Genomic DNA, 23,303 nt, shown 5'->3' with positions numbered 1-23,303 from the left:
CGACTTTCAGATTTGCAATAGAAGACAAATTTTAAAAAGACACTGCTAAAATTATTTTTATTGTAATGCATAATAGTTATTTGTTTACAAGGGGGCAAAGTCGTTGTTTAACCACTCGTGCTAATATTGATACCCAAGCAAGCGAAAGACTACAAATTTAGACCAAGAGCGTAGCGAGTGGTTCGAGAAGTAGAATCTTGAGCGATCTCAAGGTTTCATGGCACGAGGGTTAAACAAATTTTGCCACCAAGTGAAACACAAAAATTTTCACAACACCAACGAGAGAAAAACATCAAATGATCGTTATTAAATATTTATTATTCAAATTTATAATTAAAAGCGCTGGTGGCCTAGCGGTAAGAGCGTGCGACTTGCAATCCGGAGGTCGCGGGTTCAAACCCCGGCTCGTACCAATGAGTTTTTCGGAACTTATGTACGAAATGTTATTTGATACTTACCAGTCGCTTTTCGGTGAAGGAAAACATCGTGAGGAAACCGGACTAATCCCAACAAGGCCTAATTTTACCCTCTGGGTTGGAAGGCCAGATGGCAGTCGCTTTCGTAAAAACTAGTGCCTACGCCAAATCTTGGGATTAGTTGTCAAAGCGGACCCCAGGCTCCCTTGAGCCGTGGCAATATGCCGGGACAACGCTAGGAAGAAAGAAATTCAAATTTATAATTAAAAAGTTAATTTTACCAGCCTAAGTAAAGAAATAACTCAAAGTTTTCTTCATAATACTTTGCCAGGCTTGTGGATAAAATGAAACTTTTTCTGCAGTTTTTGAACAATCAAGAGACCCTTTACGAACTGGTGTGGTGAAAATATTTTTTCGAAATCTTATTTCTATTAGAATATATCGAGTAACGTAAACTAAAAAAATGTGATTAGGTGAATACCATCACACTATCAATGGCTAAGTGACCGCACCGTGAATGTAGTGACCACTACGATTTCGGCGAGAGACTGGCCGGTGCTATGGACGTGGAAGTAGCAAGAAAGCAAAGCATCTGATCTATCGTGCCCGTCAGACGGCAGTCGCGGCGTTGACAGACGGACAAGTAGACAAGACGGATTGTGCGTGTTTGTTGTGGAGTGAAGTGCCGTGATGGGTATTTTGAAGCAAATTAAGAAGATGACGGCTCACGGTGTGTCATTTGTTTATTTTGATTTGGTGATGTAATGTGATCAGTAACTTTTTTCGTATGTGAGATTATTGGATTAATCAAATGAAATGGTGAAAACCAAGAAGTATATTTACTATTTAATTCAACATTATAACAACAAATGATTAATAGATAGTGTGATTTAAACCATTTATATCCACAACACGTTTCGTCAACGATCTACCGAGTATCTATATAACAAAAAACGAATAGAAACCTAACCCCCCCCCCCCCCCCCCCCCCACTCTGATTTTCACCCGGACTAAAATTGCCAAAAATACTATAGTGGGATTTTAGTAATATCTGGTTTGTGGGGTATCTCTTAGTCAAAATGACAAAAAATGAACTAACGTCAACACGTGACATGCCCTTGACATGTAGGTCTTCAGATAGGTCCTAAAAGTAGTTTATCGGTACCTATTAAGTAAATTTTATTGATTGTGCACCATACAGTTAAAAATAGACAGGAAATTAAATACACTTAAAAGCTAGGTAACAACAGGCGGTCTTATCGCTAAGAAGCGATCTCTTCCAGACAACCTTTACCTACCTAACCACCTAATTTATAAATTAAGTTTTCAGATAAATAAAAATAAGTTTTAATCACAGCCGCTCCTAAAGTGTCAAAAAGTTCGTCCTCTCCCTCTAGTTTTTATACCATGAACCAAAAAATAATTTTAGGGCATTTTAGAAAACAGAGCTAAATACACTATACTTTTAATTGAAACGTTTTCAATATTAACATAAATCTTTTAAGATCTCTCTTTTTACCTACGTATGTTATGCTCATTAGATCAAAATGATTTGTTTTGTTAATGAACTATGAATTTCACTTTGTGTACTTAAGTTTTATTTGTAAAAAAACGTGCTTGAGATTTTCATGGTTGATTTGTCTCGTTATGCTTAAGTGGCAGATTACGAAAAATAACGTAGGTCGTGCTGCTACAAACAAATTGTTACCTAACGAAATTGTACTTGACAAATGCTAAATTATTTCGTCAAATTAATTTTGTTGTGAAATCATTGGTATCGAAATATTATTAGCAAACGAATTAAAAATGATTCTTCTTTAAAGTGTCAGCGGCCATAATGTTGTCATCGAGTTTTAATTAACAATAAGATATCTGGAATACCATATATTAATTACCATATATCTCTTCTGACCGTAACGACCTGCGTTATCAATACTAACTCTAAAGATCAATAGACAGGGTTATTCTCTTTTCATATTCTTAACATTCCTGTACATAGCTCTGAGTATAGTCATCTCTGGTAATATCCTGCATAACTTAGTGCTCAATTACGGGGATGTGTTTAATGGCTCATCATATGTCATTTATATTTGTGTCGGGTTATTTTGCGCTCAACGATTTGAAATATATTATTGTAGACGACTTTACAAATCTGTATCCTTCATCGTGTAGATGATTAACCAAATTTAATCAGAGTTGAATTCAATTACTCGTTAAAATCCGTGCTGATGCATTTTAATATATAATTACTGTCAAGTTTTTATGAGATACAAGCGAATTATGTCAATGCCGAGACTAACTCGACTAACATTAAAAAGTCACTGTGAAGTCAATTGATTTCTTTTAATGGTTAACCATAAAAAGTACGCGTTTAATTTTATCGTATTTACTCAAGCTGGTGTAATCCGAGAAAGTTAATTTTTTTTATTTACTTTTCCGGAATTACGTGAGGAAAGTAGTAGAAAGTACGTTTCGTAAATTTACCACATAACTCTAATTTAGTATCTAATTTCGTACGATTAAATCTGTCACTAGAAAGAAGCTACCTCGTAGTTATAAAAATATCATGTGTCAGCTTTGATCTTTTCGGATTATACTCTGTAGGTAGCTGATGCATACGAATATAATGAATGCTACAGTTTCCTAGTTTCATCCTAAAGGAGCTATCGGTCGTTTTTACTATATTAATTTTTTTTTTATTACGTAGTCGACTTTCAGAAAGATCTTATTATTTGTATTAGTGGCAACGATGTATTTCACGCAACAACGCACTAAGTGACTTGGCGCTATCAAACATTCCTTCGTGTCGTTCGTGTAAAGACAACAGTAAGATAGACAGCGAAATAGGTTTCGCCATGACATAAGGCTCAATCTTGCATTCGAGTTATGCCTTATCTTTTCGTGTGGAAATGTCCGTATGTGACGCAAGCACGTGCCCGGACTGACAAGATCGTGAAAGTTGTCTTACGTATTCCGAAGGATCACCCGATTCGTATGCTTACAATGTTGACTTATTTTAAAAAGTTGGCCTCAATATTGTAAATCTATTATATCTAATAAAGCTTTGTTCAAACCTTATCTTGAGATAAAGTGAAATCATGTATGCATATTGTTGTACTTGTACAGTGTCCAGTCTTTTTGTATTGAAGGAAATCCGTTAGGTTAAAGATGAGCTTGGTAAAAAAACATACCTATTAGAGGCATATCTATCAATACATCTGTGAAATAATGTATGTACCTACTCTTGATGCGGTTACGAACTCATTCCTATTGAACAATTATAATACTGCTGTTACTTAACAAGGTGTGTAACAACCACTTTTTTAATATAATTGAATTACAGTATTTTCAACATATCTATAGAAAAAATTGGTTAAAGATTGAACTTTTCGTAACGCCAAAATTATGTAATTTCCACACCGCCTAATCATTCCTTTCGATTTTAATTACTTCCGCTTATCTATAAATACATCTTACGCTATTATGAGTTGTAACGTCTTGCATCAGTGGTTATATTCGAACGTGGCATTTAGTGTTGTAGATCAAACCATCGTTGTCGCAGTAAACTACCCAGCCGTAAACCTTATAGCAACGAGATAAGATCGTCCAGTGGTCAGTTGAATGTGTTGCAGTTACCACTGCATTATTTTAAAGCTGGTAGTAAAACCAGTTCCGCTGCGTGTAAAGTTACGTCTCATCACATAATCGGCACAAATCATCAATAGCCATGTTACAGCATAAGTTGAGACGCCATAACATCACATCCGAAACTTTCACTTTTTTTAAATTTCCGCTGGTATGTTTTACTCAAAGTAACTTAATTATGAAATAAAATTCTCGTGAAAGTAGAATAATTATAATTATGTACATACTTATTCACTGATGTTTACGTTTCGTGTCACAAATTACAATAATATTTAACAAGGAAATAGTGTTGTCGATGTTGACATAATAGATGGAGCTTTAAAGGCAAATTGTTATGATAATGTTGTCAGTGATAGGCAAAATCACTCTATAAGCGCATCAGCGAATGGTTATGACAAATTGAAAAAGAAGAAAATTGCTTTGTAAAACTACACAAGTATGCAATTCCAGCCAGATAGGAATTAAAACTCCAAATAACAATTATAATAACCAAGTAATCTTTATTATTTAAACGATTGAAAATTTAGATTAAACATATAATTAGTATTAATTAAGTTACTATTCCTACCAAAATTATTACATCATCTGATTATCATAGAAGGTTATACCTGGTATTCACTAAGAGACAAATGTCTCATTACAAATTAGGTGAAACTTCGATCAAACCTCACCGTAGCTGTAAAATCATGGAATGTTTAAGTATGTGTAAAGAATTTTTAACAATTTTACAGTAATATAATAAAATAAGAGATGACGTTGTGATCCTTTGTGAGAGACTGGAGTCTGAACTAGGTATACACCTGTATTACAGATCCCCAGGCTCTTAATAGAGTAAGGTCAATTTACACGAGGCTGTCACCATCCAAGTAAGTCAATGCAGTCGGATCAAAACACACCAATTATAAATGAAATGTCAGCTCCCAAGTTATGAACTCAAATCGCTTTACAACAGTTTACTAATAACTGTCCTCCCTACAGAGTCCCCGCGGCGCTACGTAGAGAGCGACGTGAACATCCACTACAGATGTCCCGTGCGACACGACCCGCTGCCGCTGGTGCCCGAGCGGGAGCTGGCGCGCCAGCAGGCCGAGCACATGAAGCGGCTGTACAGGGAGCAGAGGCGGCACAAGTACTTGCAGGTAAGAAACTTAACCACGTTTTTTAATACTAAAGTCGAACGCTACTTAATAAACAGAACAAGCCTTTGTTGACTGTTGTTGGGCAATCTTTCTTAAAGTGGTCCCTTATCACTGTATGGTTAAAAACCACACATACAATCAGTGGACGCAGCGCTGCCAAAAGAAGTTCACTGGACATAGGCCGATCGCGCATGAGTATGGCAAAACTGAAGTAGGTACATAGAACCAGGTACATGAAGGGTAGTTCAAGAGAAATGGTTAATGTGGAAAGCGGAGATAATTAAGCAAACACTATAGATAAATGCTGCATTAGGCACACGGCTCGGCCTACAAGGAATAGGTATACGAAATGACTTTAGCTTAGGTACATTAATATCATTAATCACGTACTGAGTTAACGTTCAAGTTCCGTCTAAAGATAATCTGGCATGTTTATTATGTTGTCCCTCTTAACTGGCCTTTTCTGTCACTGTTGCTCTTGGTCTAATTAATTATAATATTATATAACTTGACAATACATGTCATTTTACCTTCGTTTAAATATACACGAATATTTTGCGTACCTTCCAGCGTTTTTTTTAAACAAGTAAACTGGTTTCTTGTTTGATGTCTTTATAGGGCGTTAGAGTCAAACTACCAACTTTTATTTTAATTCGATATATCATGCTCATACCAGTAAAGCGTGTGTCGGGTTAAAAGGTTGAACCGTTTTGGTAAACAGAATAATGACGGTGAATGATTGGCTTCAGTCACGCGATTTCACATTATCGAACTCTACGCCAAACCTCAAGATTATTACCATGGTTGGGAATATCGGTCGTATTTTAGATTAACGAGTTACGATTGCCCCGCATGAACAAATCATCTGATTGTTTCGTTAAAAATACAATTGGATCATATTGTACAATTTGTACACGTGAATTGGAAGTTAAAGAGACCTCTCTAACAAGAGAGCATGAACAGGAAATACCTTTACAGTACATGTGATGCTACTTTCCCGCACGCGTTAAACTATGAAAAAATGATGACAAAATTTATTGTCACATTATTTTTATATGTATTTATATCGTTTTTTTGTCCTTAATTTGGTGATTGTACAAAGACCTCAAGTGTTCCTCTCCCTTTTAAAACATAGACATTTACGCGACATATGTAATGTCTGCTTTCAGATTTTAGTTAGTACTCACAGTAGTGTGCAATATAATAGCAGTTTATTTACTATATTAGAGTAACTTGACTGAATAAAGAATTTCTGTTAGAAAGTAATGAGCTGGTTTTCATGATTTTTTTACTTTAAATATTCCCCTTTTCTCTTTGTACCTATTTATTTTCTTATCGACTGCTATTACATTGCACACTGCTGTACTTATAACGTTACTTTTCTTATTAAACTATGTAGTATTTACCTAATCGCGTTCCTGTAATACGTTTCCCTTTTCAAGACGACTGTTTAATTGGAACCTTAAATCACAGTTCGTGCGCTATTCAAACATTTAAAACCCGTTAAGGTTTTGATATTGATATGATACGATCTGTACAGCGATGCGAAATGTACTGCGAGTCATGTCATTAAGCATCTCGCGAGTACTAATAAGTCTGAGTGACCCAAAGTAATTTAATTATGAAATAAAATTCTCGTGAAAGTAGAATAATTATAACCTAAGTAACTACAAGATGTACTGCAAGTCGTGTCAAAATCGTATCATAACACTATCAAAACATTAACAAATTGTAAAATTTGAATACCTCTGTATAACACCGCGGTATTAGAATGCCATTAACGCGTCAGACATTCGCGCGGCGATATGTTAAATCTCGTTAAGCCCACACGCCATTGCAGTTTGATCGATAGCCCCGATCGCCCAATATTAAAGGATTTCATGGTGTCAGGTAATATTGTTATACTTTTTTAGAGTATGGAAATATTTTCTTGTTATAAAAAATAAACTTTGAAGTGTTTTGTGCTTAAGTATATATAAATGTGAAACAAACACAAAGTACCTGTGTACTTAGATGTTTAAATAGAAAATATTTGTTTTATGATTTATTTAGTTGAATAAAGAAACAGTACAAACGTGTGTACATATGTAATAAGGCTTATAGTATAGCATATTATTGGTTATGCTGGCATTATTTTTAGAATTACGGCATACCGAATACCAGCTCGTTATTATTTTCTAATATTTATTAAATAATGAACAAAACTCGTGCTAACTGCTATTAGAAAATACGACTAACGAAGCAAAATAGCTACCTTATAATAAATAAACGATTTTCTAAGTAACTTTATTTTTTAATGATGTAACTTAGTGGATTCCGTTGTTTTACTCTAGAACCCGCTATCACAAAACAATCGCCATTCGAGATAATGTATAGGTATGTAGATTAACTAAGTTTTCTACGCATGCACGACAAGATACATTATCTCGTTGCGGTTTCTCTCGTGTCGACTCTATTCGTGTTTCCACCGCGAACATGTCTTGGAAAACGACATTCATATTATGGAACTATAAAACTGGGTTACGGCTTTTCGTTCGAAGCGTGGAAACGTGTTCATAGTATTGAGTGTTTACATACGAACGTGCGACGAGCCTCTTATATTTGCTACCGGCGCGTACGTTCGAGTCATGTTATCGCTGATTGTATCATTGTTGATACATTTGGCTGGCGATTAATAAACATTATTACATCGAAATAAGATCTAATGGTAAGTTAAGTGTTTTGCTGTTAGTGATTACTAGAGTTATTGTCACTTTAGTGGAAATTCTTTCGAAATCAGTGAATTTATAACGTGTTATTTATGTAAAGTATACGTCTGACTGTAGAATACAAATTAGAGTGAAGTTTTATATGAGAGATAGCGTGTATTATGCTAAGTAAAGTGCCATCACTCAATGTCATTAAGTATCTATAATTATGTATTTATTTTATAAAAATTATAACCATTATTTAGTACTCGTAAATATCTTCTAACCGATTTTCATAATAGCGTGTTTTGCAGGCATTACCCCCTTAAGGCAGAAAAAATTCTCAAAATTTAACTTCACCATATTTATACAATATGTAAATCATGGTGTCAATATGTAAATATTTGCCCCTTACCCTATTAAGGGTTATATTTATAGAAACGTTCTACGGACCTAACTTCAACACTACACCGTAAACACGTATTCAATGATTGTCCATTACTAGTAAGCATACCTGTCATCTACTCTTGTTTTCCCTCGTTAAACCGGCGGATGTGGCACCGGATGTTGCATAGTACTGCAGATAAGTTTTCACTGAGTTTCACTGCGATTATTGCCAGTGGAGAAATTATATGCCAATTGATTGCGGTCTGTGCTGTATGGAGAAATTGGAAATAGTTTATTTTATACAATTTTATAAGTGAATTATCAGTAATATTCCGTTGATACCTAATAAAATTACTACCAGAATTAAACGTAATTTTACTGAGCTTTCAAAAGGCAATTTAAATGATTATGTAACTACCAAAAATACGACAAAATTTTAGGGTTTCGTAGCAGTAATCCGTTATTGCTCTTCTAGTTGCGTCTTTATAGCTTATTACCATATCTGAAAGCAATCTTAAACAGATTTAAACTTCTTGCTACATTTCTACGTTGAGTACTCGTATTTTCTCAAATGAGGTAATTAATCTTGTGTTAACGTAGATTTAAATTCTAGTAACTGAATTTGCTTTTGTTTTAATACAATTAGGGGCGGAGAGCGTGACGGCGAGAAAGCCATGAAGATTTGTGAATAGAGATGTAATTCCATTCCCGTAGTTATGCGTACCGTAACAGTGTTGGTCATTATGTGCACTCTTCCATCTCTTTTGCATTGTGCTCATTAAAAAGAGTCTGAAGATATTTTTTCACAGGAATCATGAAATCGTATAATTAGTTTGTAAACATGCTAAAACCATGAAATGAAAGTGAAATTCTGTACACGCTCATGGCTCCAACTGAAGACCAGCGCTAGCCTAGCCAGGCTAGCACCATGCTGAGTCGAGACCATTTCGTGGCATAAGCCAAATATTATGTTACGTGTTGTCTTCTTCTTTTATTTTGCTACGAGTAAACGTTCATTCTATTCTATTCTATTCTAAAACTGTTAAAAGTTTTATATTCTGATTACAAAAAGTTTTCAAATTATTTTTTATCATTTTTCGTACACAGTTTTATTTCATCCTATATTAATGTTAGGTACTTCGGATGTAAAAATATTCATGTATAATGTTTGACAAAACAAATAACGTCACCTTACTTAACACGAATACGTTACAAACGAGATGCCGCAAATCCGGTATTGCTGCGACCTTGAGTAACAAAAATTCGTTGACCAACTGACCGTACAATATTCCAAAGATTCTAAAGCCGCTGTTTTTGCGCCAGCCATTTGAATTTCGCTTGTCGGCCTTACAAAATAAAGGTCAATAGTTACAGCTATAGTAAAGTCCAGTGAGAGCTAAATAAAACGAGTAGTTTCCCCATCAGTGTACACGCAGCGTGCGACAGAAGCGATCATTGCGTGCGCCGGTTTTTGTACCAGTTACGTGTAAACAATGTGATGTGAATAACTTCGGGTGCAACTCAGTGCGTGATATCGACTTGTTGATATAATTATATTATCATGTAAATTAAGCTGCAATTTTACGGTACTGATTATGGTTAGTGTGCGGATTTTTTGTATAGTTTCCCTTCTTATTTGTACATGTATGTTGATTACAGGAGAATGATATACAACCCCACGACATTGAAATGTTTGATGCCTCCATAAAGGTGACGTTTGAGAGATGTGTGGCTGATGAATTCTTTTAACTTTTACAAACAAATATCGTGCTCTTTAACAGATCGCTATTTTCACCGATACCATAATTTTCATCATTATAATGCCAAAACGCTTTTAAAACCTATTTCCACAATTTTTCGTCATCGTGTTTTGTAAATTGATTTCTCGTAATATAAAATCGGTCTTCTCTTCGCATGGTGTTATGCCAATTTAAAACAATAGCTATTCGTATTTTTCTTATTTGTATGTACATAATATAACTTACTGATTTCATAAACCGTGTGAAGCGATTTTCAACTTAAGTACCTGTTTAAAATATTTTTATTGTGTAAGTGACGCTCTAGTGCTCTTCATAACGCCCCTTTTCGGACTACGGTCACGATACTCATTGCTGTGTACACTGTGTGGGCGGTCACTTAACTCTGCAGCTTACTGTACAACTAAATATGTTTTATTAAAACTGGCATCGACGTTTACTGGTGTATTACCTAAATCAGCGATATCCTCGATAAGCCTGTAAGCCTGCCAAAACTAGACACCGGCTTGAAAAAATCTGGATTTTATAATGTGAGAATATAATCAATTAATTAGTATACAAAAACTTATGTTCATCAAGTTTTGCCAGGTTTCTATTTCTCGCCTTCATTGGTATTATTTTTTATCTCACAGCCATATAAAAATCATCGCTAATTTCTACCTTACAGGAACTGCAAGATATGCAAAACAGGCGTCATCAAGACAACTTCACACCATCACAGAAAAGCGTTGTCCCCCTCAATCGGTACGATGAAGCGGAGAGAATCGTCGCCCGCGCTCTGTACGCCTTCAACGGGCAGACGCAGCGGGAGCTGAGCTTTAGGAAAGGGGACCTCATACACGTGAGGAGGCAGATAGATGCTAATTGGTACGAGGGCGAGCTGCACGGGAGGATAGGACTGTTCCCCTATAATTATGTTGAGGTGAGTGTTATGAACACGTATGTTTAATTAACTGGGGTGTTGGTTTATATTGACCCCTAAAAAAACTTAATATATGTAGGTTCCTAATATGTCAATTAAACGAACAATGCAACGAACATTAATGAAATTATCTTTTTTAGATACATTTATCTTTATGTGGCACCCTTGTGGTGGTAAATGAAGTAGGCTTTGTTTTTTTTCAATAGTATAACTGAGGAAAAATACTTGCAATTTATTAGGCTGTAATTATTTCGTTACAATTCCGATGTCAATTTTCTTGTTTAGGCAAAATTTGACCAGTATGGTCGGATTTTTAATTATTATAGGTACCATTTTAAAGCCTTGCTAGTAATACATGATCAGTTTTCAATTTCCTTTTGTTTAAAATCTTTAATAAATATTTCCAGATACTAAAAGGCGACGTGGCACAATCACCAAAGAAGCCCGTCGCCCAAGAGGGCAAGGCCCGTGCCAAGTTCGATTTCAACGCCCAGACCAACCTCGAACTTCCCTTAAAGAAAGGCGAAGTGGTCGTGCTGACGCGACGCATCGACCACAACTGGTGGGAGGGTCGCAACGGCAACAAGACCGGCATCTTCCCTGATAGCTACGTGACCATATTGCAGGAGCCTAGTCAGAATAAACCTGGTAAGATAATCGATGCTATTCTTAATTTTCGAACATTCTTTGAAGAAAGGCGGAGTGGTCGTGCTGACGCGATGCTTCGACCACGACTGGTGGGAGTGCAACGATAACAAGACCGGCAGCTTCCCTGATAGCTACGTGACTAATGTCACCATACTGAAAGAGTCTAGTCAGAATAAACCTGGTGGTTGTGTCTTCCGTGACCATAGTTAGTGCAACCTGGCTGAAACGTCGAAGAGAAGGTAACATAATGAAACGTAAGCGCGTTAGACCCGTTAATGACATTAAATAAACCTGGTAAGTTTCTAGACCTAACGCTATCCTAGTGCTACCATCATGAAACTTCAACGGTGAAGAAATAGAGCGGAGTTATTGAAAAGACATGTCGGTCGTCTCGATAGCTATGGAAACATATCGCAAAACCATTAAAACGGCCTGTTTATAAGTACTCTTACTTTTTGCTCTAGCAAGGCCAAATGTGAAATGAGAACAAAGTGGGCATATTTCATAATAGCTGCAGCCTAGTTAAAGCTGCGGCTCGGCCCGTGCCCTCGGTCACAAACCAGACATCACCAGTTAAAATTATTTCTCTTAACGTAATTTTGATCTCCGAAAATCCGTTAATAATTTCAGAAATCCAATCAATCCCGCCGTCGGACAAGCCCGTGGCGTCCCCCGCGGCGCACGGGCTGCTGAACGGCTCGGCCAAGCGCAGCATGGGCGCGCACAGCTACATGCCGTCGCCCAACAACCCCAACCTCGCCAACGCGCCGCCCTCTACGCAACCGCTGCCAGGTGCGATTCACAATCTATTTTAAAATGACCAAAAACTCGTTTGAAACGGTGGATTATAAACATAATACATTGTGAAATCACAAGTCACGTCTCTGTACTAACGTCAGAGTTTTATGAAGAGTTTTATAGTATTTTATGCAACAGTTGTATAAGAAGGGTCAAAAAAGGCGAGTGGCGTGAGTTACAATGTGAGCCGGAGCCGAAGGCGTAGGCGAACATTGTAAAGGAATACGCCACGAGCATTTTTTGACCTACTTATACAACGTTGCATACAATACTTTTCCTACGAGTCAACAAAAATAAATCCTAATTTAGGTAAACAAAGCAAAAGTATATAGCCAAGACGCGCGAGCATACCTTGTTACGCGCCCGGCCCGCCCCGGGCCGCGGCCGGCCGGTCAGGGACACCTTCTCGTAACTCATGAGGCCCTGGTACTTGCTAAATTAAATTTTTGTACAGTTTTTTTCTCGATTTTGGCCACCGTAGCCTACGGAGACTAACAAGCAACGCTAAGCGGTCTTCGTAGTCTTGAAGCGGTTATTGGGTGTGGGTAATTTCAAAATAAACACCAACGCTTACAAATTACTAATTATATTTTAACAAAAAAAAAATAATGGGAAAAAAAACTGAGCGGGGGTCGTGGTAAGGTCCGTTAGGTTATTAATAAGCCTGTCTGCTTTCACTGACGTAGTAGGGTACTCCCCTGACGTGGCAAGGTGAATGAGCAGGGCCCGGGTCGGTCGTCGGGACGTCTCGGGAAGCGCCGAGGTCAGCTGGTGGGTGAATCGAGGTAGACTCTGGCTGGCTTCCCACTCTGCGGCCGGATCAGCAGGTCCTTCCTGCCGCCGCCGTAGGCTTACGCCGTACAAATGCACCCTGGAATTTACGTCGTCCAGCTTTAGGTCCGTGTATTAAATGGCCGCTCGGTATGAAACCCAGTGATGTCGCAAAGCCGTAAGCAAGGGAGTAGCGGCAAGTAGATGGTGGGTGTTCATAACCAGAACGGAGTTACAGCGTGGCAAGTACCAAAAGCATAGTGCAAGCCTTGGAAATTAATATTACAATAAGAGGAATTTACTAATATGGTAAGAGTGCATTCGAGCTAAGCTTGAGATGTAGGCTATTAATTCTCTAGAGTTAATTAACTCTCTTGGCCGAATGTATGAGGCGCCATTTTGTAACGGTACTTTTTATGGTACGCCGCAACGGCTACGAGCAGTACATAGTAGAAATGATATTTAATGCTTAAATTAGGCAATAAACAATTAGAAAAATAACATTATAGGACAATTAGAACACTAGCACTTTCTTAAAACTAGGTAACGTTCAACACTTACCCTTAACCGGGGTGCACAACGGAAAATACGTTATTTGACTAGTTCGTTAGGTAGCTCATTACTGCGAATTAAGTATTTAGAAAAAAGAATTAAATTGTCCACGGCGAACACTGCCGATTAAACTATATTACTTGAAATCGAACCGGCGCGTGAGACGACACGGCACAAGGCTCGTGAACGCGACCGGCAACGTCCGTCCTTTAAGACGATTGCGCGCAGAGTGAGGAGCGGAGATATATGGCCAGCGCTATAAGAATGTTCGCGAGAGTAAAACTGCTGACGCAAGTAGTTCGGCCGAGAGTACACTCGCGCGCATTATGTTGCATTATTTAAAACAAATTAACATATTGGTTTAAGACCTATAATATTTATTATTTAAAGTATTAGATGAGATTGAGATTACGATTAATTTAATACCTATAGTAACGTGCATCGTTACATTACCCCGCGTGCCACCGAAGGATTTTATTCTTTTCCAACAATAAAATCCGCACTTTTGAGTACGTATTCGTATTTACCTTTCACAAAAAAAACTTTCAATCTTCACACTTCCAAACAAGCGAAAATAATCTTAAAACATATTTACGCATTCTGCCATTGGTAAGGAGCACTGTCTACCATATCAGACAAGAGACCCATACAAATACTAAGTACAACAGATGAAGAAAATTGACTCTAAGGGTAACGTAAATAGTAACTAAATTTTAATAAACTATCGTAGTTCTTAATTAGGATTAATCACTATTATTTACTAGCTTAATGTCTTTGATGTGCCAAGTCCCCAGATTTTTGCCCGACAAATCAGCTAGTACATAAACCAAAGGAGATTTTTTATCCATGACACGACACTTAATGAATTTAGGTGCGAGCTTCCTACTGAAATACCTATCCTTATCACTTAGTACATAAGCTCGTTTCATTACGACATCACCGATGTTGAATTCAGCTGGCTTACGACGAAGGTTGTAGTGGGAAGTATTCTTGGCGTGAGCGTGCCAGAGTTTAGCTTGCACGTCGTCGAAAACGTCCTTAAGGCACCCTAGGTTTTCGGCATAGATGTCGCGCGGTAAGAACAAAATCTCATCGCCTAAATCATTATCTAAGTAATGTGAACCACAAGTCACGAGTTCCCTGCCAAACACCAAAAAGGAAGGAGAGTAACTCGTCACCTCACACCTTGAATTGTTTAGAGCAAACTGCACTCTAGGAATAAATGTATCCCAACTGCGATGATCGTTATTAACGAAAGTTGAGAGACACGTAATTATTGTCCTATTATGGCGTTCAACAAGATTGACCTGTGGCGTGTACTTTGGCGTATAGAAGACATTTGGAATTTTAAAACGCTGGAACAGAGACTCTGTTATCTTACTGATAAACTGACTGCCGTTGTCCAGAAATATGGTCTGAGGGACTCCATGCACAAGAAAGACAGACTCCTCCAAAATCTTCGTAACTGCACTAGCAGTAGCACTCCGAAGTGGAAAAATTAAGCAAAATTTCGTGAAACAGCATGTGATAACGAAAATATAACTATTTTGCTTTCTAGTAACTGGCAAGGGACCCATAAGATCAATGGAAATCATTTGGAATGGCCTGACACATTGCTTAGGTCGGCCCATTTCACCCAAGGTCCGATGATTTTGAGCTTTATACGATAAACACTTATCACAAGCCTTTACAAATTCCACGACGTCCCGATACATACCAGGCCAAAAATAACGTAACGCAAGACGGTGGTATGTTTTGAAAACACCAAGATGTCCAGCCGATGGTTCAGCATGATTTTCTGCTATGATTTGGTCCCGCAACTCGAGAGGTACAACTTCTTTCCATGCGAACTCGGAAGCAAGTGGATGGTTAGACTTAGCACGTCTGAATAGCCTATCCTCCTTGATAATGAAATTCGAGTACGATTGTGGCTTAGTTCGACAAGAGTTATAAATGTTCTTATACCACGGATCCTTTGTTACGAGGTTCGAACCAGAAGTGTTTATTGCGGCTACTGGAAGAGCTCTGGATAGGGCATCAGGAATAACATTGTCCACACCTCTACGATGCTTAAATTCAAGGTTAAACGAGGACAATCTTACACCCCAGCGAGCTAACCTACCTGTCGGATTCTTCAGGGACAGGAACCATTTCAAGGCACTGTGATCTGTGTAAACAGTGAATGGCTTCCCGTTCTCCAAATAATACCTCCAGTGTTCTAGTGCGATTACCACAGCCAAAGTTTCACGTTCAGTAATACTATAATTCTTCTCTGCTGCCGACAACGACTTGCTCATGTAAGCAATAGGGTGCTCCTTACCGTCAATAATTTGAGTCAGCATCGCGCCCACGCCGTAATTGCTAGCGTCTGTATGGACCTGGAAACCTTTGTCGTAGTCGGGACAAGAGAGAACAGGAGCGCGCATTATGTTGCATTATTTAAAACAAATTAACATATTGGTTTAAGACCTATAATATTTATTATTTAAAGTATTAGATGAGATTGAGATTACGATTAATTTAATACCTATAGTAACGTGCATCGTTACAGTCTATGGGTGTTGCTATATTACGGGTGTCACATGCGTGTTTCTGACTTATGAAGTAATTGTTTTTACTATGCAACCAAATGAATATTTTGTAAGTTGGCAGCAATGCACTTAGTTTAAAACTGTATTCGTTTTGATTTTGTTAGGTTGGTAGCCATTAATCGCAGTAACGTTATAACGATTAAAAGCACTAGTGCTGTTATGAGGAATAGACAATAAAGACTTTTCTTGAAACCTTTTATGTATGTTCTTATATTCGTGTTAATGAATGCATAAATGACATAACAGTAGAGGAGTAGGAAAAATTATTAAAGTAGCCTATTGCAACTTTACAAAAGTTCAATCAAAAGTCTAGATCACAGACTTGGCATATTAAAGTAGACTTCGCTCTGGCCTTCAAGAAACCGACAGAGATTCCTCGAGGACCTGTATCCCTTTTTTGTTTAGAGTGCCTATCTAGTGACAATTGAATGAATGTTGCCACAGCTAAGTAAAACATGCTACCCTTTTGTATAAAAATGAATGTCATTTTTATAAATTTTGTCGTGCTAGTTTATTACCTGACTTACTCGTAAGAATATTAAGGAACAATAATGTTTACTTATAAAAATGTTAAATTGTGACAAATAAATACATTATTTTTAAATTTCATGCAAAATATTTAACTATTAAAGAAGCTACATTTAAAAATTATTATTTTTCAAACGTATTAGAAATAAAGTACATATAATTTATTGACTTTTGACAGTATCTTATTTCCCTTGTATAAAAATTTGATTGGATAACGTTACAGTGGTCAAAAACCTTTTTCTATTGCCAAAGCGTTAGAGCATGTGTTTCAGATATTTTGAACACCACTCCGACGTACTGACGGCGATTATACTATCTATACATGTATCCCTTTCATCAAATTATTATGTAAAACATGATGTATATTTCAGGGTACACAACTAAAGCAGCGCAAGCGGCCATGACGCCGTCGGAGCGCGGCTACGGGCCGCCCGGCGGCGCCGGCGTCGACCTCAACAACACCGAGCCGCTCTACGTCGACACCAACGCCGAGGCCGTGCCGTATGTTTACTGTCTAATTATAACAATGCTTAAAAATAAAGGAAAAGTGGAAAAACTCGCGACTCCAGGACACCAGCCCGCCGCTCTACCAACTGAGCTACCGAGACTTATCCTGCGAATATTTCCATCATATCCTTCATATGTGGGACAACTTGGACGCATTTTATTCGGATTGGCGGGAATGTACAAATGACAGGGTTGAGTAGAAAAAGCGATGGGAGTCATTTGCCCGACTGGGTCATTAAATTGGGCTTATAATAAAAAAATCCTTCACATGCGCCTTAGGGGGGCGCTTAGGGACATCTACTCTAAGAGCATTACACTTCTTAAACGACTACCGGAGTTTCAAGTCATATTTTATATAATGCTCACTATTGAAACTGATGATACCTCTACCCGAACCTGTAATAATTAAGTAATCTAATCTCTAACTATAAACTATAACTACAGACTATTGCATATCTTATGTTAATCAAATTGTGACGTGTAATATGTAAAAATATTATAAATAAATGAGTATGAGTATTGAAAATTCGCCAGTAACGATGCGCTACAAAATTTTCAGCTAATATTATAACCAGAGTAAGCGTAGGAGTTAAACATTGAGTTCCGGTTACTCTAGTTACAATATTAGCGTAATCGTTGAGCATTAGACTTTTTGTTTGCCGCGACATCTATGGTCGAGTAGCAGTACTGAGACTTCCGCTACTTGTCGCTAAATGTAGACTACAAAAAAAATTGTATTTTTGGTAACAAAACCGTTGTATGGAGTGAGCAGTCTTGGTCTTCTTAATTCTCTCTGACCATACTTAATTAGTTGCAGACGTTCGATTTAAAACAAAATCAATTTAGAATTATAAGAAACTAACCTGCAACAGGGAATATTACGCGAAACTCTGCGTAGGGGGCGCCACTACCACAATCCATCACAATCTGAGGAACAAGAAAATCGAAATTTCACTATCTAACCTCTTTATCACTCTTGGATATTCAAGCGATAAAGAGGCAGATAATTAAATTTCGATCTTAGTGTTTCCCGGTAGGCCCTATATAAACAAACCGCATTGATGCATCAATGTCATATTTTATTCTTTGTGAAAACTTGCCAAAAACCAGTTTAAGGCACAGTATGTATAAGTTACTCTATGGTTTACGATGCTGCACTCTGGGGGCAGAACATTGCAGTAATACTCCCTATTGATTCTGGTTTCACTTGATTAGAACTTGGGAGTATTAAAGATGATCAATTTAATAATTACCTGATTCGATCAAGAAGACGGGGCGGGATCAGATTCTCTCTTTAGCGCGTCACAATAATTCCGTGGTAAACTAAAAAACTCGTGAGTTCAATTAAGTTTCACTATCGTCTAATAGAGCATAAAAGTACAGTTAGGGTGGTTTCTAACAATATTAGCGTACGTATGTCAAGATAAAGATAGTTTATTTTCCAAGTAGGCATATTACAATGCGCTTATGAACGTCGAATAAAGCTATGCCGGCTCTAACGCTACACCTCTGACCCGAGAAGATTTAAATTCCTCCTAAATTGTAGGAGGGTATCCCAATATGCGACCGGGAAGAAACTCGGCGGGACACATCTTTTCAAATCATTCTTAAAACTAACATGCATTAAGTGTTACGTATGTTACTAACTATTGCAAATAAACTGATTGATTATTTGAGATCCAAACTGATGCAACTAAGGTCAGCCAGGGCAATTGCAACTGTGGGGTAATTGCAACGATGGGGCAAATGCACTCTAAGAAGTGAGTGAATGAGAATTAAAATGACTGGTGAAAGTATGTCATGAATACAAGAGGCTAGCTCATTACTTCTCGTATTTTTAGAGTAAATAGTTGCATCGGTCCCATGGTTGCAATTGCCCTGGGTGACCTTATTCGTAATGTCCAGGTACCGCGCGATGTACAAGTACCGGCCGCAGAACCCGGACGAGCTGGAGCTGAACGAGGGCGACACGGTGTACGTGCTGGAGCAGTGCGACGACGGCTGGTACGTGGGCTCCTCGCAGCGCACCGGCCGCTTCGGCACCTTCCCGGGTATGTACCCCGGCCACTGCTTTCTATTGCACTGTTACGAATGGACTCATTATACACCGTGTTTTTTTGATTTCCATTAATTTCAAGGGTGCATTCCTGAGCTTAAATTAAGTAACTTTCTCAAAGACACCGGTATTTTAATTAACTCCATTTCGGAGATAATCAATAATTAATTTTTATCTTATAAGGCCCTTCCGAGCGTATGCACTTGCCTTAGGGCCTGTTTACATATTGATTAGTGTTTAGTAGTATCTCGGACGATTGATGTTCGAAATGACATTGATATGTCACGAGTTTTTAAGTTTTGGTTTTATTAAATGTAATACCCGTGTTGCAACAACGCTATATGCAACATTTAATTACTTTTTATAAAAATAATAAATAAAATATAAAAAAAATATTTTTAGACATGACCGTACAAATAAATGTGTTTATTTAGTCACTTAAAATAATTTACGGGGTGAATATATAGGGCATACTGAGCAACTTTTACAATAGGACCAACCCCGAAATCGCAAAAAAAAATTGGCTTGATCTTACATTTTGGCTATTTGATTTTGAAATTTTCTATCGAAGAGTAATTTTTTTTCACGATTTTTGGGTTGATTCCATAGTAAAACTTGTTCAGTATGACCTATATATTCAGCCCGTAAATTATTGCAGGTGACTAAATAAACATCCTGTATAAAGAATTTTGTTAGTAAGCCCCAATTTTTCTCAACGGCTAACCTCTTAACACTAAACCCGTTAGTATTTTTAGGGTTCCGTACCCAAACGGTCAAACGGGACCCTATTACTGAGACTTCGCTGTCCGTCCGTCTGTCATCAGACTGTATCTCATAAACCATGATAGCCAGACAGTTGAAATTTTCACAGATGATGTATTTCTGTTGCCGTTATAACAACAAATACTAAAAACGGAATAAAATAAATATTTAACCCTCCCATACAACAAACATAATTTTTTCGCAGTTTTTATAAACAGTGGTACGGAACCCTTCGTGCGCGAGTCCGAATCGCACTTGCCCAGTTTTTTATTTTATATCACGTCGATGGCAAACAAGCATTCATCATAGTAAGCAGTTACCGTAGCCTATGGACGCCTGCAACAACAGGGGTGTTACGTGCGCGTTGCCGACCCTTAAAAATCTGTACATTCCAATTTGAAGAACCTCATACTGTAGGCCCACGAGAAAATATACAAGGATACAAGGATATTTTTTTACCTTAAGAACTCTTAAATTGTCAAGAATTACCGCATCTCTTCTCTTTTTCCTCGCGTTGTCCCGGCATTTTGCCACGGCTCATGGGAGCCTGGGGTCCGCTTGACAACTAATCCCAAGATTTGGCGTAGACACTAGTTTTTACGGAAGCGACTGCCATCTGACCTTACAACCCAGAGGGTAAACTAGGCCTTGTTGGGATTAGTCCGGTTTCCTCACGATGTTTTCCTTCACCGAAAAGCGACTGGTAAATATCAAATGATATTTCGTACATAAGTTCCGAAAAACTCATTCGTACGAGCCGGGGTTTGAACCCGCGACCTCCGGATTGTAAGTCGTACGCTCTTACCGCTAGGCCACCAGCGCTCTCCAAGAATTACCGCATCTAACGTATGTTTCACATATCGTGATGGAATGAAAATGATGGTTTTTTTTTTCAAGTAACTTTAACACCGACTTGCTAGTTATGAATGTAAGTTTCATAGGAATTAGGGAGTTAGAGTCGCTGAAATAGATGTTTGAACATGTTTTACCCTGCAGGCAACTACGTGGAGCGCATCTGATAGCGGGCGACGCTGCTGCGGCGCCTGCGCAGCGCCACGCTGTGCGCGCGCCGCCCGCGCCGCTGACACGCACGCGGTATTACCACCATTATAACTTACATCACGTGTCATTACCCGCCACAGTCCCAAGGACAAGATATCTGCCCAATATATTCGAAATTTAAAACCTCGAAGTCGAGTTATAGCTGGCAAATATCGATCCATGGGGCTGATTGATGAACTTCTGTTTTCATGGAATTATGGAAGCGAATAAATCTTTGTAAGCTATAAAAGTGGTATAATAGCTTCGAAAGCGAAAGGCGAATTGTGAATATTATAAAAGGCCTTTTTCTTTCGAATTATGAAGGAAACGAGTGAAACACAATATGACAATAAAGTGATTTCCCCTTAGGACTGTACCTTATTATAGGATTCCGCACTCGTTTGTACTTTAAATGCCTGTCGAGCGTGTCGGCATCCCGTAGGGGATGGTCCGGACGCGATGTAATATAAACATAGGGTATACCAAAGCTGTATAGAAAACGATAATCTGTATCTGCCCGTAAATGATAGCTCTATAAGGTCGAAAAGTCGAGCTATTCGATTGTTGAGCCAAAAACACTTGTCAAATTGTATGTAAATGGCGCATAGTATTGGATTAACTCTCCAGCGAGACAACGCGATTAGGTCTTGATAAATGAATTAACACAAAGAAGCCTTGTCGAATGAAACCGCCAACAGGCGGCGGACAAACAGTTATTTAATTATAAAACCGTATTACAGAAGTGGCATATCTTATAGTGTAAAGAAACCAAACTATACCATGACTTTTTATAACGTTTTTGTATATTTATCTGTACTGCCTGAATCCGTAGTGTCCAGTAATCTTGTATGGTAATATTTATCACTTTCATGTAACTTGGCTGTTGGTATATACGGTGATGTTCGACGGGTTTTGTCGAGTAGATTAGAATCTCAGTTCTAACTGTAAAGTGTGCTAACTCCATGGATGTTAAGGCTTCTGTCGTCATTGTCTATTTAATTGACTAAATCGTCAACTAACAGCCCTCAGCTAATGTAAACTATCCTAAGTTGTGCGTCCCAAAGAGTATGTTAAATGAAAACGACGTTGTATAATTGTGTAAAGAAATTAATAAAAATACTTATATACTTGTATAATTATTTAGCATAGTTATTTATTTACGTGTAGGAGTGAATTGAGCTTGTCTTTTAAAAGTGACATTTTAAAAGAACGAAGCTGGGCGTTCGGTACTAATACTTGTTACTAACAATTTTGTACGTATACATAGGTACTATACATATCCGCAAAAGTTAAACTTTGAAATGACGGTAACATGCTAACAGTATCAAAGTTTAGACGTTTTGTGATTATTGGCCACAGTAAAAGCGACAAAGATTATCTATGAAATGAAGTGTAAGGTTTACCAAATATTAGTTACCGCATAAAAGTTAATCACTAATAACTCGTAATACTCAAATAAACACCCAGTAATGTATATAGGGCGAGGTATATTCGGAAACGGTTGACAATACAATATTTATATGCTTAATTTTTAATTAGGAGTGTAAAAGAATAAAATGTACCTAACAGTGGGATGTTACAACGACCCGCGCTGCAGGGTTGATCGTTTTCCTTATAGTTATGTGTCTATTAAGTCTAGTCATGAATCAAATTTTGTAAGTATATTTTTACATTGTGGCCTAATTCAGCTTCCTTTGTGTCTTGTGTAAAGAATATGATATTACTTGTGGTACATGTCTAGCTAACAACGCATACTATATCTGTATTAAGTTATATGAATAATATATATTTTGTAATCTTTACTCGTAAAGTTTCTAGCTAAGCTCCAAAATGAAACCCTCTCGCCCTATGTCATGCTTGTTTTATGTAGTACATACCAAATGCTTTCATTTATTTTTAACCTATTTGTTGTATTTACTCTTGTTAATTTATTTTTAAAAGCACAAATGGTTTATTTTGTTGTTGACACCACGACATAATGGTAACAGTAATTGATTGTTCAAAATCATCACTTTAATAAAATAATCCTTCTATTTAATTGTTGTTTTTATTTTTATCGACAATCCTAGCAGGACACCTACTCTAACTCTCTATCG

General features: G+C 37.7%; 1 protein-coding gene and 1 long non-coding RNA gene across 2 annotated transcripts in view; one reads left to right on the top strand and one right to left on the bottom strand.

Annotated features, from left to right (window-relative positions):
* The window catches only part of LOC133520648 (uncharacterized), a 258,897-nt gene extending 235,652 nt beyond the window's left edge, over positions 1 to 23,245 (top strand). Inside the window, 8 exon segments of the mRNA XM_061855198.1 lie at positions 5,040 to 5,200; positions 9,934 to 9,984; positions 10,699 to 10,953; positions 11,361 to 11,601; positions 12,232 to 12,393; positions 17,213 to 17,342; positions 19,254 to 19,399; positions 21,163 to 23,245. Of these exon segments, the coding sequence (XP_061711182.1) occupies positions 5,040 to 5,200; positions 9,934 to 9,984; positions 10,699 to 10,953; positions 11,361 to 11,601; positions 12,232 to 12,393; positions 17,213 to 17,342; positions 19,254 to 19,399; positions 21,163 to 21,185 (1,169 nt within the window). The 3' untranslated portion in view covers positions 21,186 to 23,245.
* Positions 12,970 to 14,281, bottom strand: LOC133520657 (uncharacterized). The gene is made up of 2 exons (XR_009799786.1): positions 13,732 to 14,281; positions 12,970 to 13,270 (listed from the first exon to the last, which is right to left on the bottom strand). It is a non-coding gene; the product is annotated as an uncharacterized LOC133520657 (long non-coding RNA).
* Positions 23,246 to 23,303: the final 58 nt, after the last annotated feature.

This window comes from Cydia pomonella, chromosome 8, assembly GCF_033807575.1.
Source record: "Cydia pomonella isolate Wapato2018A chromosome 8, ilCydPomo1, whole genome shotgun sequence".
Lineage (NCBI taxonomy): Eukaryota > Metazoa > Arthropoda > Insecta > Lepidoptera > Tortricidae > Cydia > Cydia pomonella.
The sequence above is the reverse complement of the archived record's forward strand: the minus strand, read 5'-3'. Positions and strand labels throughout refer to the sequence as shown.